General features: G+C 47.2%; 1 protein-coding gene across 2 annotated transcripts in view; it reads right to left on the bottom strand.

Annotated features, from left to right (window-relative positions):
• Positions 1–16,096, bottom strand: part of FRRS1 (ferric chelate reductase 1) — a 51,554-nt gene that overhangs the window by 22,316 nt on the left and 13,142 nt on the right. For both annotated transcript variants that reach the window (XM_066353488.1, XM_066353490.1), the window contains exons 2-7: positions 14,747–14,942; positions 13,755–13,891; positions 12,190–12,284; positions 11,016–11,163; positions 7,878–8,060; positions 1,339–1,437 (exon numbers count right to left, since the gene is read on the bottom strand). In XM_066353488.1, coding sequence (XP_066209585.1) covers positions 1,339–1,437; positions 7,878–8,060; positions 11,016–11,163; positions 12,190–12,284; positions 13,755–13,891; positions 14,747–14,942 — 858 coding nt within the window. The remainder of the gene's footprint in view (positions 1–1,338; positions 1,438–7,877; positions 8,061–11,015; positions 11,164–12,189; positions 12,285–13,754; positions 13,892–14,746; positions 14,943–16,096) is intronic.

Genomic DNA, 16,096 nt, shown 5'->3' with positions numbered 1-16,096 from the left:
CTCGCTAAAAATAAGACAGGATCAAAACGCTGCCCTGTGTGACTTCCTTCCTCTAAGAGCCTCTGTGCTTGCTGTGTCTGCACAAAGTCTTTGTTTCTCCACTTCCTCTTTGAAGTGTACAAGAAACATTGTCTCCCAGTCTATTTGTCTTTATCCCGCTTGGCAAAAATAGTATTTTTACTTTAAGTCCAAACCCCGCAATTCCTCTGACCAGGTGAGAAACCATGGCTGATGTTAAAACACCACCTGGCCACTAACACACTATCAAAAACATTGAAGGAACCATTCGCAAGTAAACTCTTAGCGGCCAAAACGCACCATGTAACCATGGAGAAGGCTCAACCCGCCTGTGGGAGTCATGGAGAATATAACATCCCACGAGGGAACACAGCTGTTCACTCACAGCGCACTTGCTTGTCAACTGCCCTGTGACAAAGACACTTCTCTCCCAGAAATAGGCCACCTTTGGCACGGATAGGCCAACAAGGACCACTTAAGACAACTGCCCAAAGCCATGAGCCCGTCTCTCCCATACACACTGCCTCCCCTTTCTCACAGGTCAAGAAATTCTCTGTGTCACTGACATAAGCCTCTTCTTAGAAATCTGTACGCTGCTGAAAAGGGTCGGTGCTTTGACCATCTTCACAAACCATAAAATACTTTCTGTAAGATGCAGTAAAAAAAAAAAAAGATTCAAGCGACACAAGAAAAAAGAAAACTCATCTTCTCTTGTAAAGAGAAACTTGTTTTGTGCGTCCTAAAGCACAGAACAGGGGCGGCTACGTAGGACGCGTGAATCTGGAGATACCGCGCGCAGCGCAGTAACCGTGGTTAATAACACTGACGGTACGGAACACTGGAGATGTGCTGAGACAGTAGGCGTCAGGCCCTCTCACTGGACAACATGGTAACCAGGTGAGAAAATGGACATGTTCATTATCTTGACTCTAATACATATTTCACTATGTATACGTATATCGAAACTTCATGTTCTATACCTTAAATATATATAACTTTTACTAAATATATATATATATAGTAAAAAAAAATAGGTATATCACCGAGGTAGACACTTTTTACTTACACATTCTCTGTGATTATACTCAAATAACATGCTTACCGTATTTGAAAAAACAAAAGGTATATAGAGTAAAAACATTAAAAAAATTACCGAAAAGTCTTTCCCAGAATATTCTAAGAGAGGAACCCTGCAGCCAGGCCCCTGCTCGGGCTCTGCTACTAACTTTGGGTTTGAGGCTACCTTGCAGCCTAGACAGCTGGCCACGTGGCCAGAAGGTGCACAGGCCACGTCCGGCTTCCTAGAACTTTCACACCTACCGAGGACTCCATCACAGGGTGACTCCGCCCCGTCAAGTGGGAAGGCTGAATGTGCACGGTCTGATTGTCACGAACACACAGATACGCGTCGTCATCACCCTGGAAGACAGTTGTCCAGGAGAAAAGCTTAAAGGAACATCCACATGGTCTTTTTTTTTTAAGTTCTTAATAAAATCAAATAGTATTTGATATTTTTAAAACATAATTTATCGACCATTTTAAACGAGACTGTGAATTCTAGGGAATTGGCTATCCAATTTATTAATCAAAATGATTTTGTTATAATGTGAAAGCAATACAATTTCAGTATAAAAAATAGGCTAAAATAGACATATACACCCACGATAGGTGAAAATCTGCGAAGTAGCGACCTTAAATTTATTTTATTATTTATATACTTTTTAAGGCTTTATAAACCCTCCCCACACTCTTATAAACCTTTTCAATTTTTTAGGCTAGAAAATGCTTATTTTACCGCAAAAATAATTAAAGTAATATATAAAAATATCTATTTTCCACAAAATCCCACGATATAACAAAAAATCCATGATACAAAATTAGATAGATATATATATACAATTTAAAAATCCACAATACAGTGAAACAGCAAAAGTGAACCGTAATATGGCGAGGGACTACTATAACATGTTTGCATCCCCATAAACCCATCACCAATTGAACATCACTGTTAATGTTTTCAGACATATTCATTTATCCAAATCTATTTATACGTATACCTTTTTTTCCTTTCAAAATAGGAAAGTACACAGCTTTGTTACATTTTTTTACTTAATATATTATGAACATTGTTCTATTTGTAAACAAGTATCTATCTTGCAAATTTTCATGACTGTAAACGTATTGCATTAATACTAGGTTTTCAGGGGTAACTTCTAAGATGGAAGAAATTGTAATCAAATATTGCTAATATTGTATACTCCCAGTAGAGTCGGTATTATATACAATGTATTAGGGCCAAAATGAGCTCAAAGAGGCATTTTTGCCAGTCTAATTATTATGTATGCTTTCATCTCTAATATTCCTCAGCTCTAACAGCTAGATCTTATTTAAATTAACTACCAAGGGCAGACTGCATCTTCAAAGGACAGTGTATCATTTTAAGGTACACATAAATAGTCTAGATTTCAAGTGATTGTGTATAGATTTGGTTCTTTTGCCGAACCTAAAATCGTCCTCCATAAATTATCGAACAAAGTATATATATTTTAAGGGCTTTAGTCACTGAGCTCCTTAAACAAGATCCAACAACAGCCAGTTATCATAAATTCTGCTATTTTAAGGTTTCCATGTATTTTTAAAAGTTCCACTTCTGAGAACCTTCAAGTACATAACCTTAGCAAAGCAGTTATTCACTGTTGACCATCTTCTATTCAACTCAGAGTTAGCCCAACACAAGATAAGAAATTCGGAGTCGGCACGAAAGAAGCCAGGAACTCACAGACGCCGCACACAGACCACACTCAGCCTGGTGCCTGTTTGCACGGGTCGAAGGCTGCAAACGGTGTGTTTACATAGCCAAATGGGTTTCTTTTTTTTTTTAATTAGAAGAAAAAGAATATTGTTTCATGACAAGTAAAAATATATAATATCTAAATTTCAGTATCCATAAGTAAAGTTTTACCAAAACACAGCCACGCCTATTAACTTACAGGCCGTCTGCATCTACTTCAGCCCAACCACAGAGCGGAGGGATACAACACAGGCCAGACGGCCCCCAAAGTCCAAAGTTAGTCTGGACCTCGACAACCAAGTCTGCCAATCTCGGATTTAAACAAACAATGTGTGTTTTCTAGAATGCCATTGTCAATGAGCTATAAGAACTCTTTTCTATATACACCTTAAGTCAACCTAAAGACACGCCCACATAAAACACACCTGAATAGAGGCCCTGGCCGGTTGGCTCAGCAGTAGAGCGTCGGCCTGGCGTGCAGAAGTCCCGGGTTCGATTCCCGGCCAGGATACACAGGAGAAGCGTCCATCTGCTTCTCCACCCCTCCCCCTCTCCTTTCTCTCTGTCTCTCTCTTCCCCTCCCGCAGCCAAGGCTCCATTGGAGCAAAAGATGGCCCGGGCACTGGGGATGGCTCCTTGGCCTCTGCCCCAGGCGCTAGAGTACCTCTGGTCGCAACAGAACGATGCCCCAGAGGGGCAGAGCATTGCCCCCTGGTGGACAGAGCGTTGCCCCCTGGTGGGCGTGCCGGGTGGATCCCGGTCGGGCGCATGCGGGAGTCTGTCTGACTGTCTCTCCCCAGTTTCTAGCTTCAGAAAAATACAAAAAAAAAAAACAAAAAACACCTGAATAGAGAGAGAGAGAACAAGAGACAGAGAAGGGTAACTTGGCAACCGTGGGTGAAGGGCTTACTGGTGGGGGGTTGTGGTCTTCTTTCAACGCCAGGTAAGTTTAAGACTTTTCAAAACAAAAAGGCAGGGGTGGGGAAGAGGTAGACTGGAGAGGTGAAGAAAAGAGAGGAGGCCCTGGCCGGTTGGCTCAGCGGTAGAGCGTCGGCCTAGCGTGCGGAGGACCCGGGTTCGAATCCCGGCCAGGGCACACAGGAGAAGCGCCCATTTGCTTCTCCACCCCTCCGCTGCGCTTTCCCTCTCTGTCTCTCTCTTCCCCTCCCGCAGCCAAGGCTCCATTGGAGCAAAGATGGCCCGGGCGCTGGGGATGGCTCTGTGGCCTCTGCCCCAGGCGCTAGAGTGGCTCTGGTCGCAACATGGCAACACCCAGGATGGGCAGAGCATCGCCCCCTGGTGGGCAGAGCGTCGCCCCTGGTGGGCGTGCCGGGTGGATCCCAGTCGGGCGCATGCGGGAGTCTGTCTGACTGTCTCTCCCTGTTTCTAGCTTCAGAAAAATGAAAAAAAAAAAAAAAAAAAAAAAAAAAAAAAAAAAGAAAGAAAAGAAAAGAGAGGAATCTACGTCACAAGCCGGATTTCCCTGAGCACCAGAGAGGACGGTGGCCGGAAGGGATGACAGTCTACAAATCGCCCAGGACAGCCTCTGAAAAGAAGCAAGAAGTCAAGAATAGTAGCTGCTTTTTTTCATCATCATTGTTGATCCCGGGCACAGAGGACACTGGGGGGAAGATGACACGTTCAGTTTTGTTTTGTTTTGTTATTTTTTTTAGATTTTTTTTTTTTTGTATTTTTCTGAAGTTGGAAACGGGGAGGCAGTCAGACAGACTCCCGCATGCGTCCGACCGGGATCCACCCGGCATGCCCACCAGGGGGCGATGCTCTGCCCATCTGGGGCGTTGCTCTGTTGCAACCAGAGCCATTCTAGCATCTGAGGTGGAAGCTATGGAGCCATCCCCAGCGCCCGGGCCAACTTTGTTCCAATGGAGCCTCGGCTGCGGGAGGGGAAGAGAGAGACAGAGAGGAAGGAGAGGGGGAGGGGTGGAGAAGCAGATGGGCGCTTCTCCTGTGTGCCCTGGCCGGGAATCGAACCCAGGACTCCTGCACACCAGGCCGACGCTCTACCACTGAGCAAACCGGCCAGGGCCTAGATATTTTTTATTTATTCATTTTTATTAGAGAGATAGGAAAGAGAGAGAGAACAGGGAGAGGATCAGGAAGCATCAACTCCCATATGTGCCTGGATCAGGCAAGCCTGGGGTTTCGAATCGGCGACCTCAGCATTCCAGGTTGACGCTTTATGCACTGCGCCACCACAGGTCAGGCACATTCAGTTTTTATAGAAGATGGTTTGTGCCATCCGGGGACTCTCACTCATCTAGGCTAGACAAGACCAGGCGGCAGCTGGACATCCCACTCTGGAATTCAGGAGAAGTCAGGACTGGGAACAATCTAGAAGTTGAGCATTGAGAAACTTTTTATAGAACAAGATAAGACTGGGCAGGGGAAGGAAGAGAATAGAAGCGAATATAGTATGTATACTTGATATATTTTATATCACTTTTTTTTTAATTGAGATGAGGAAGATACATAGTCTTTGAAATTCAGTTAAAATTCAGACATGAGCAAGTCTTTGTTAGCAAAAATATGAGAAATTATACTTTTCATCAATTTTAATGATGAGGTCTGATATCGAAACAATTGCTATCAGCCCTGGCCAGGTAGCTCGGTTGGTCAGAGTGTTACCCCAACAAGCCAAGGTCGCAGGTTCCATCCCTGGTCAGGGCACATGAGAGAATCAACCAATGATGACATAAATAAGTGGACCAACAACATGATGTCTTTCTCTCTCTCTCTCTCTAAAAATCAATAAAAGTTTTAAAAAAACAATTGCTATTATTAATTTCAAGCCAGAGTGGGGGGGGGGGGGGGAGGTATAATTTAGCTTATTTAATCAGTATTCATAATACACCTTCAGAATTTAAATTTACATTACACACCGAAAAGAAACAGCAAGTCATACAAATATCCTAAAAATTTAAAAATAACCAAAAATAGAAATAGCCACTTCAAAAAACATCTCTGAGGATGACTTACTTGTCTAACAGGTGTACAGATGATTTCAATCATTACACAGGGCTGCTCTGTAAATCCTCTGCACCTGCATAATTAAGTCTTTTTCCTAAACATCCTTGATGAATACTGTACTCAACACATAAGGCAGAGCAGAGCAAAACAGCCGGAATTAGAGATAAACGCTTTTGTGCCAACTACGGCTAGGACTTGCCACCCAAATACCGGGTCTCCCCGTGGGCCCCTCAGCACCCCAGGCGAAGCAACAACGGTGTCTCTGCTTCCTGCGGACGGACATCCTGGGACCAGGAAAGGAAACGTGCTCGTGTGCAGGTCTGCAGGAAGCTTGGCGAGAAAGTGGCGCGGAGAATTTCTTGTTTGACCAGAGGCACCTCCCTAAACGAGTAGTGCGCCGCAGAGATGAAGCCCAGTGCGCCTGCGCGGGCAGTCACCAGGCTTCCACAGTTCTGCGTCCTCGGGCTCGTCTGGACACCTGCCCCCACGGCCAGCTCCCTCCCACTCTCACAGCAAGCACTGCCACCGTCCCCGGCTCTTGCGTGACGGTCCTCACATTTTGTGTTTCCCCAGCCTCATCAGCCATCTCAATGCCCCAAACCTGGTTCGTCTTTGCCAGGACCGAGACGACCCAAAAGCAGCGCCTCCGATTCTGACGGCAGGTACCAAAAAGCGCAACGTGGGAAATGTGTTGAACAGCTGCAACAAACACCATCTGAGCCAGTGGAACATTCCCCGTGAAAGCAGCTTCGAAAGGGAAAAGGCCCTCATGTCTTAGGTATTTCTTAAAAGCCTACGGAATGTCTTATAGCCAGTGGGTTTCTGTATATCATTCGTTGAATGACGGAAGTTAACGAGTGCACCCTAGCACTGTATAATAAAATACGGAGGGTCGTAGGCATAGATTGAGATGTCCCCCGTGAAAGAAAGTCACACCTGTCTTTCAGAAATAACTGTGAGCAACACACAAGGACCAACGCGATCAGAGCGCACTTTTGGGGAAGGTATCAGCTCTTCTATCACAAAATCGGAGAGTTCCTTTTCTTTTTTTGGAGATAGGATTCCCTACAGAAGTGTTCAGTTTAAAACTGGACAGCAAGCAAACCCTGGAGGAGGGAGACCCCGCGCCTTTGCCCAGGTGCAGGGAGGAGGCTCTCTGTCTCTAATCATCCCCACCCTCTCTGCCCCCCTCCCCCCCCCCCCCCCCCCCCCCCCCCCCCCCCCCCCCCCCCCCCCGCTGGAACAACACGTCCCTGTCCCACAACGGGCAGGACACCACGGCTCCCAGGGCTGCTGCCGTCCGCAGCCTACAGAATGGCGGGCTCCGTGAGTGCCCCCCAGGGGGGGGTGACAATCAGCTGCACACAGGTGCTGCCGTCCGCAGCCTACAGAATGGCGGGCTCCGTGAGTGCCCCCCAGGGGGGTGACAATCAGCTGCACACAGGTGCTGCCCTCTGCAGCCTACAGAATGGCGGGCTCGTGAGTGCCCCCCAGGGGGGTGACAATCAGCTGCACACAGGTGCTGCCGTCCGCAGCCTACAGAATGGCGGGCTCCGTGAGTGTCCCCCAGGGGGGTGACAATCAGCTGCACACAGGTGCTGCCCTCTGCAGCCTACAGAATGGCGGGCTCCATGAGTGTCCCCCAGGGGGTGGTGGACCCTGCTGGACCCTCGAGAAACCCACGAGGCCTGGGAAAGCCTCCCAGAACAACGTGAGACTTCACGCAGAGCAACTTCTTTGTTTTTAACTGCACTTCCTGCCTGATTACAGAGAGACAGACAGACAGAGATGGACAGAGATGGACAGAAAGAGAAAGTAGCAAGTCCACTGGATTTAAAGTGATTTCCCTGGGACAGCCTATTCTTAGACGTACGCCACTGTCCAACTGTGACAAGCAGGATGCACGCAGAGCTGTTTAACTTAGAATCTGTCCTCAGTTACTCTGCCCTGCCCTTCCCAACCCCCCCCCCTCCAGTGCGACCATTTGACTCTGGAATTAAAACAGCTAGACCCCCATTGACTGGAGCTCAGGCCAGAGACTCGAACTCCTGCGCCACCTATGCACACCAGACGTACGAACCATCCATCTGTCGTGAGAGAGCGCGAAGGACAGATAGCCTGCGCTGGGACCGCTCATTTCAACCATCACGGACTGGCCGTCCCGTGTGAAGGACAAGAAGACGCAGGCACGCTCCTTCTCTGGGTCACAGGCCAGGGGACTCCGGACACAGAACTTCTTTTTCCCACAGTCGGAGGCACTGAACTAGAGAAATGACAAGGGGGTGGAAGAGCCTTAATTATCAAACCAGCAGTTCACCGCCAACGACAGGAGAGTCCCTACCTTGAATCACAGGTTTTCATGAATCTACCTTTTCATAACAGGATGCAGGTCAGAGGACAAAAGACACACCCCCTCCCCAATTAGAACTGATTGAGGCAGCAGTTAGGTCGTGAACTTTTCAACTTAATTAACTTTAATTAAAATTTGGAAGGTGCATTAGTTGGATGGTTATTGTGCCCGAGTACTGAAGTCCCTTGAATACACAAAGTAGTTCACATTAATTATGTTCCTGAGCAAGGTCTCTGGTAAAATTCTCAGGAACTTCTTAGGGACTATGTAAGTCCAAGTTGGATACTTTAGCCTGGCTGGAGGGTATCCTCTGGTTTTCAGAGGCGGAGCTTTAAAAAGCCAACAAACAAAACCCTTAGGAATGTTTATGTCTAGATCCTGAACTCTGCTTCTATGATAATTTGATATTAAAATGAGATAAGGAAAAAAGGACACGCCATGTATTATATCACCACTCCAAACAGCCACAGCAAAGTAGTGAATGGGAAGAAAGAACCATCAACAGCGACTTAATTTAGGGCTTCTTGGCATGGCAAATAAGAGCGGGGGAGTATCAGAAACTGTAGGCTAGCCCTGGCTGGATAGCTCGTTGGTTAGAGCAGTGACCCGAAGCACACAGGTTGCCAGTTCAGTCCCCGGTCAGGGAACATACAGGAACAAGTCAATGTTCCTGTCTCTGTCTCTGTCTCTCTCTCTCTCTCTCCCTTCCTCTCTCATTAAAGTCCATAAATTAAAATATAAAAAAAGAAACTGTCGGTTCTGCCATCTGGCAGTATTCTACTGATATTTCTGGCCGCCAGACGTGTGGGGGCTTGCCCCACACCTGGCAGTTCTGCGGTTCCCTGCGGACACCATCTGGGTGCCCTATAATTCAGTTCCATCCTGGCAGTACCTGCCTGAAGTGGCAGACCCCAGAGTGAAGGGCTCAGTCCCACAAGACGGCCCCCACTTCGACGGCAATCACAAGTCCCGGGCTGTCTGTCCCCTGCACTCCTGACTGATCAGCCGTAAATGGGTCCCCCTCCCTTGGGTTTGATAGTTTACTAAGATGGTTCGTAGAAGTCAAGAAAATAGAGATGCAAGAAAAGCCCCAAGAACTAATGCCATTTATGGGAATAGTTGTAAAAATAACGATCTTGTCAACAGATCCCTGCTAGGCAGGCTCAGGCCCCAACGGACTGTTACTTCCCCTAATGCAGCTTTTAAGTAAACATTAAAACTAACATAAACTAAGGACTAGTGCAAATAATAGAGCTAAATGTGTGATCAAACAATAGTGCAATATTTATAACAATACAACCAAATACATATAATTGTTCATATGTTGCACAATGTAGAAGAAAAAGAGTTTACATAGAAGTACGAGTGGCTTACTTGGTCTTTCTTCCCTACAAGAACAAAGAGTTATAAAAAGATAAGGGAAGGAAAAGAAAAACAGGAACCAATTAATATCTCCTGAATATCAGTTCAACGCAAAGCAGCTAGCAACCTTCTATTTCATCACGTTGTTTCAACCTCATAGTGATACTACCGAAGAGTTAGATATTGTTCTCATTTTAGAGGTGAAGAAACCGAGTCTCTGAGAAGCATGTAATCTGTCCAAAGTCACACACCAAGTAGACAAGTCAGGAGTCAGGCTGGTCCGACTCGTTCCGTCAGTTGTAATAACCTGCCTTGGGACGTTTCTCATGAGGTTTGCTTCTGAAGTAACATGCCTTACGTTATCAGAACTGCCTTCGGTAAAACCTTCCTGTGTCTAACATGCATTCCCCCTTTGCAGGCTAGTTTCTCTCCATGGTAACTCCTCCAGACCAGAGGGCCTCCCGGGAGTTCTAGCCAAGGAGATGGCAGGAGTTCTGCACCCCAGCACGGAGAATTCCCGGGTACTCGCTGGCCTTCACGAAATAAGATCTAAGAGCTCGAGTATACCACTACTGCAAGATTGTGCTGACCTGTGGTGGCGCCGTGGATAAAGCGTCGACCTGGAACACTGAGGTCGCCGGTTCAAAACCCTGGGCTTATTCGGTCAAGGCACATATGGGAGTTGATGCTTCCTGCTCCTCTCCCTTTGTGGCTCCCTTTTCTCTCTCTCTCTCTCTCCCCCCCCCCAAATGAATAAATAAAATCTTTCAAAAAAAAAAAAGCAAGCCTGACCAGGAGGTGGTGATGTGGATAGAGCGTCGGACTGGGATGCGGAGGACCCAGGTTCAAGACCCTGAGGTCGCCAGCTTGAGCGTGGGCTCATCTGGCTTGAGCAAAAAGCTCACTGGCTCGAGCAAGGGGTTACTCGGTCTGCTGAAGGCCCGCGGTCAAGGCACATATGAGAAAGCAATCAATGAACAACTAAGGTGTCACAACGAAAAACTGATGATTGATGCTTCTCATCTCTCTCCATTCCTGTCTGTCTGTCCCTATCTATCCCTCTCTCTGACTCTCTCTCTGTTAAAATAAAAATTAAAAAAAAAGATTGTGCTCCAACTTTTGTCTGAATGTAGCGTAAACTTTAAGCTCCCTCTCCATCTTTGAGAGAGAGGAGGTGGGAGAGAGAGAGGAGGTGGGAGGGGGGAGTCCATTGCTGCTGCTTCCTCAGATCCATTTTCAGATGAAAATATACCCACTGCTGGCATCGACTATGAGTCAGTGCCACGACCACGCCCTGAGCACGCAGGGTCTTGCACTCCTGTATTCTAACCTGGAAGTTACAACGTTGCAATGAAGACGACCTCCTACAGCCTTCCTGGGGAGAACCTGAAGAAACGCTGCCCCCGCAACCCAGGACCGCTACAAAGTGCCCACGCACAGAACCACCACTCCCGGGGAGGCGGTTATTCCGGACTGCACTTGGCGGAACCGCAAAGGGTTACTCACCGATTGGGTTAAGTGGGAGACGGGCGGTGTGGGTGACAGAGCAGCTGTTGTAGTTGCCGGTGTTGAAAAAGGAGGCGTGTTTGGCTGTGAAATGACCGGACCAGGGATCTTCACCCAGTAGATTTTATACTTCTCGACAACCGTGGCTCTGAAATGTCATACCAGGGAGGTGAGACGGGACCCTGCTGCTGGTGGCCCATCACAATCAAGTCAAAACTTAAAAGGGGGAGAAAAGTAAAGAATGAAGTGGGGACCCCTGCTTTAATAGGGCCTAACAAATCTCAGGTGTCCCCCTCCTTCCCATCTCCCTCTCCCTCTCCTCTTTCCTTCTCGTCTCTTCTTTTCTCTGAGGCGCCTGGTTGGAGGGCACGGTCCCAGTGCCAGACCCAGAGACGACCTGCACAGGTTCTCCAACCTGCAGAGACCAGGCTACCGCTCATCCGCCTCGCAGCGCTGAGCTCAGAGGGTCCACGTGGCAGGCCACCGGAGCAAGAGGCGGCACGGAGGCTGCATAAGCCACCGTCAGCCGTGAGCACGGTGACATCCCCTTCTCCACACGGCACACGGCACACAGGAGCAGAGCTGTGTGGCTGTGGGCCGGGACCTCACGCTCAAAGTGGAGGGGAAATTGGGGGACATGTCAGGAGGGCACTTCTCCATTCTCCACCCCCCCCCCCAGGACGTGCATGTCTATGACTCCACGCCGAAATCATTCACCATGTGACAGGACAACATTCTGTCGGGATTAAGGGACAAATCCGCAGGCAATCTAATCTGCAATTTGTAACACCGCATAAAAGTCATCCACGTCTCAGGACTGCTTTTTGTGGGGTTTTTCTCGTATTCTCATACCAAGACAGGAGGGACTCTTAGTCTTAGCTCAACACCCTACTGACTCAAGGGTGATTGACGGCTCCTGTTCGTGCCAAGGCAGGGCAATGCCTCGTTCGCTCAACAAATGTCTCTTAAGTGCCTCTTAGAGGTGGCAGGCCTGGGCTAGGTCCTGCGTCTACGCTGCTGGGAAAACAAGCAAAACAGCTGCTTACATCACGGAGGTGGGGTCATCCCCATACCTAACCTCAGGTGAACTTCCAATAGGTGTAAAAAACTAACCCAGACCATTACTGGGCCAATTATCGCAGTGACAAGGCTGTTAACTCTTCTTCCTACTCACAGAAACCGTATGTGATTCGGGGCACTCTTTGGAACATTCCAGTAGACTTCAACTTCTGTTTTCTTGTGTGGGTTTGTGTGGCTCACAGCTGATCCCTGAAATGAAATGGAAAAGAACTATCAGTCAGTCACTGGACAGCTCGGCACAGCTGGAACTACTATCGTTTCTCAAAGGAATGTGTTACTGCATGACCTCGGCATTCTGCTAAACACTATTTTACTTAGAGCAGGGACTCACGCACTCAATACATGCATGCTGACTGGTCAAGACCAGATTAGCTGCCGGCTCTGAGAATAAACTGAGAGTCAGCAGATATTCAAGCACTAAAGAGAGCTATGAAGACTGGGTGTGTTCATGCTCGCTCTATAGACTGGGTTGTTACTTCACTTATGCTATAAATTTAAACCTTTTCCATTCCTACATACGAATAGTATGCAGAAGATTCATTGGGGGAAAAAAAAAAAAACCACTGCCTCTAAATATGTAGTAATCATGTTCTAGTCATTCCTTTCTCTTGAACAATCTTACTCCCCACTTTCAGTCACCTGGAAAATTCCTACGCCTTCTTTGTGGCCCAGTTTGGGATCACCTCCTCCAAGCAGCTCTCTCCCCAGGCCCTCGAGCTCGCGTGTGGCACCCCCAGCGATGCTTCCCCCTGCGCAGTGGGTGCTCCTGACCTGAGTCATCACACTGTTCTACTCAAGTGCCTGCTGTAGATCCAGGGACTACCGGTATGCTCCGTGTCCCATGGCCACACACTGCACTTATGTGTAAGGCCATGAGCTCTCCAAGAAGCAAGAGTAGGCCTTGGCCGGTTGGCTCAGTGGTAAAGCATTGACCTGGCGTGCGGGAGTCCCGGGTTCAATTCCCGACCAGGGCACACAGGAGAAGCGCCCATCTGCTTCTCCACCCCTCCCCCTCTCCTTCCTCTCTGTCTCTCTCTTCCTCTCCCGCAGCCAAGGCTCCATTGGAACAAAGTTGGCCTGGGCACTGAGGATGGCTCCATGGTCTCTGCCTCAGGTGCTAGAATGGCTCTGGTTGCAACAGAGCGATGCCCCAGATAGGCAGAGCATCGCCCCCTAGTGGGCATGCCAGGTGGATCCCGGTCGGGCACATGCAGGAGTCTGTCTGACTGCCTCCCTGTTTCCAGCTTCAAAAAATACAAAAAAAAAGCAAGAGTAAGTGTTGTTCATGACCACATCCCTGGCACCCAGGACAGTTCCCTGTATAATAAATGTTTATTAAGGGAATGAAGGAATGACAAATATTATATTTCTGTACCTCTCTAGAGCTAGCTGTATCTTTAATATCGACACCCTTCAAAAACCAGTAGGATAAGAGTCAATCTTATAGAAACTATCAAGAGCTACATACACTCTTCAGGCAACTGCCCTACCTTTCTTAAGATGCTGATACATCAAAAGGAGGGGGAGAGCTGGATCACCGTGAATCTGTTTAGATGTTCTCCAGACATGGGCAATGTCGCGGTTTAACATGCCAGCACCGCCTTGTTGTGTCAAGAGCCCTGGCCACGGACAGAAATCCATTTCAAACGAAACACAAACCTGTGTATCTTTACAAGTCAGAAGCTGTGACACTTGACTGTCAATCAATGTGAAGGAGCCAATAGGAGAGCCGCTCGGATTCTCAGCATCACGTGCCTCTAAGAGGAAGCCCTTAAACGCCGGCCCTGACAAAGTAACTGAGAAACAGATACAAAGACAAGGTGAGTGATCTAGCCACGTCCGGAAAGGAAACTGTTTAGAGGAGGCACTTCAGAGCTGGCATCAGGCATAGCATACACAAAACTACCCCGGGAGAGAAAACAGGAGAAATCATCCTCTCTACAGAGTTTCAGACTATGTTCCAAAGGACATTCACCCCACGAGATGGTAACAGCTCTCCCACAGGGGAAGAAGGTTAGAGGCGATAGGGCCAAATTAGTTTGGAAAACACGGAATGAAAATAAATGCTTGTATCTTCACTGCAAAACCTTAGGCACTTTAACCTCCTACTGTGCGGTAGGAAACTCTACCAGGTAAATATCCATAGCACAAAGCGGGCTTTCCATAGACTCTTTTGGTTAGAGAGGACCTATGAGTAGTTTGCATCTCTGGAGTTACAGAGCATGGCGTTTTCACAATGCTACTAAAGATACACCTTTCACAGCCAGCCTACATTTTGCCAGAAGAATCGGGGTAACGTGAGAGATGACACTATATTGAGAAAGATAAGGGTGTGTTATATCTCAAACCGGAAAAAAATAAACTCCGTTTTCTTTTTCTATTAATAGTATTGATCATGAAGACATACTAAGGATAACAAAAACAGGTTTTAAAACCTGTTTCGAATGGCAAGTGAAGACACTACTTAACTAACAGAGTCATCCCGAGTGGTTAAACACAAGAAGGAGACGCGGAAGAGTAAGATGATGGTTATCTTCACCAAATAGGGGAAGGGACTTAGCTGAACTTGTGTAACTCCAATAATAATAAAAATTCAATTTATAGTAATAGGATGAAACTCAAAATGTAAACAGTCAACCCCAGCACGGTACCTTGGATCTGATCTCCCGAGGTGAAGGTCGTCTGACTCACGGAAATGTTGTGAACAGGATCAAGGAGTGAGGTGTGACCGTGGTTAGGGACCATGTCTTGGCATGACTCTGCTACCTTCCCGCTGGGATAATTAGCCACCAGACCAACGTGCAACAGAAGCAGGGAGGCGCCAGCGGTGAATGCAGGAACTGCCATCTCCGAAAAGAAGATTAAAAGCACATTATTGTTCAGATGTAATGACAATAAAATACATAAGCTTTCGTACCACAGGACAGGAATTCTAGAGAACTACTTGCTTTCAATAATCAGCTAACCCCATTCTCAAAACTATGTGACAAAAAGAATACGATAGGTGAAGTTTGAACTGGGTTCGAATCCCAGCTCTACCGGTTCCCAACTGGAAGACGTTGAGCAAATCTACTTAAATCCTCCATTTCCTTACATGAAAAAGGAGGAGACTTAGACCATCATTTCCAAGTTGTTTTAATAAAATGGAGATAGAGTAGAGAGTCTCAGTGGAATGACTGAGAAGCAATTGATTAGAATGATTGGGAAATCCCCGACTGTGTCCAATGAAAACAAAAGGTTTTATTCACTTCACCCCAGAAAGCTTACAGAACACAGAAGAGATGTTTCTGGATTTAAATATCATCACCTGCATAAATCTGATACGACTTCTCCCAACCTCCCACTACACTAATCATGGTGACATGGTGGGTCTTCTGGTTCATCCTACTGGAAACTGAGGGTAACAGGCAACCAATGGCAAGAAACGCTTTTTCTATCACCTCTAGCCCAGAGACTCCTGCATGAAGAAACAGGAGTATTTCTGCTCTCGTCCAGTGTGGCTACCTCCTACCATCAGCCCAGTAGGCACCAGCTGCTTTACGGCAGCCCCACCCTCTCCTAGCCCACTTTGCTTTCTGCCTATATTCAAAACCTGCAAGCCATAACCAGGCTAGCAGGGTAATAAATCACGCCAGCACCGTGGACAGGCTGCAGATGGGAAGAACTCAAGACCACTCTCCATAAAAATTACATTTTCCATATCATTGCTCTGGTTACAGACACAATAAAAGCACCCTTAGAATCACTAGAATAAATTATCCTCTTACAGTCACGTAAATTATATAAACTAAGCCCCACACTGGAGCGGCCATAAAGGACAGGAATTCCTGCTGGCCACCAGACATGGAGGACTGCACACACACTGTCACCAGCCCTGTCCCCAACACCAGTGATTAGCAGAGGGGCTAGTAGTGGAACAGCACACCCCTTTCTTTTATTTAACACTGAAGCCAGGTAGAATTTTTCCCATTTAAGGAGGACGCTGGGGGAACAATGGAGCA

This window comes from Saccopteryx leptura, chromosome 11, assembly GCF_036850995.1.
Source record: "Saccopteryx leptura isolate mSacLep1 chromosome 11, mSacLep1_pri_phased_curated, whole genome shotgun sequence".
NCBI lineage: Eukaryota > Metazoa > Chordata > Mammalia > Chiroptera > Emballonuridae > Saccopteryx > Saccopteryx leptura.
Note: the sequence above shows the minus strand (reverse complement) of the source record. Positions and strands in the feature narration are given on the sequence as shown.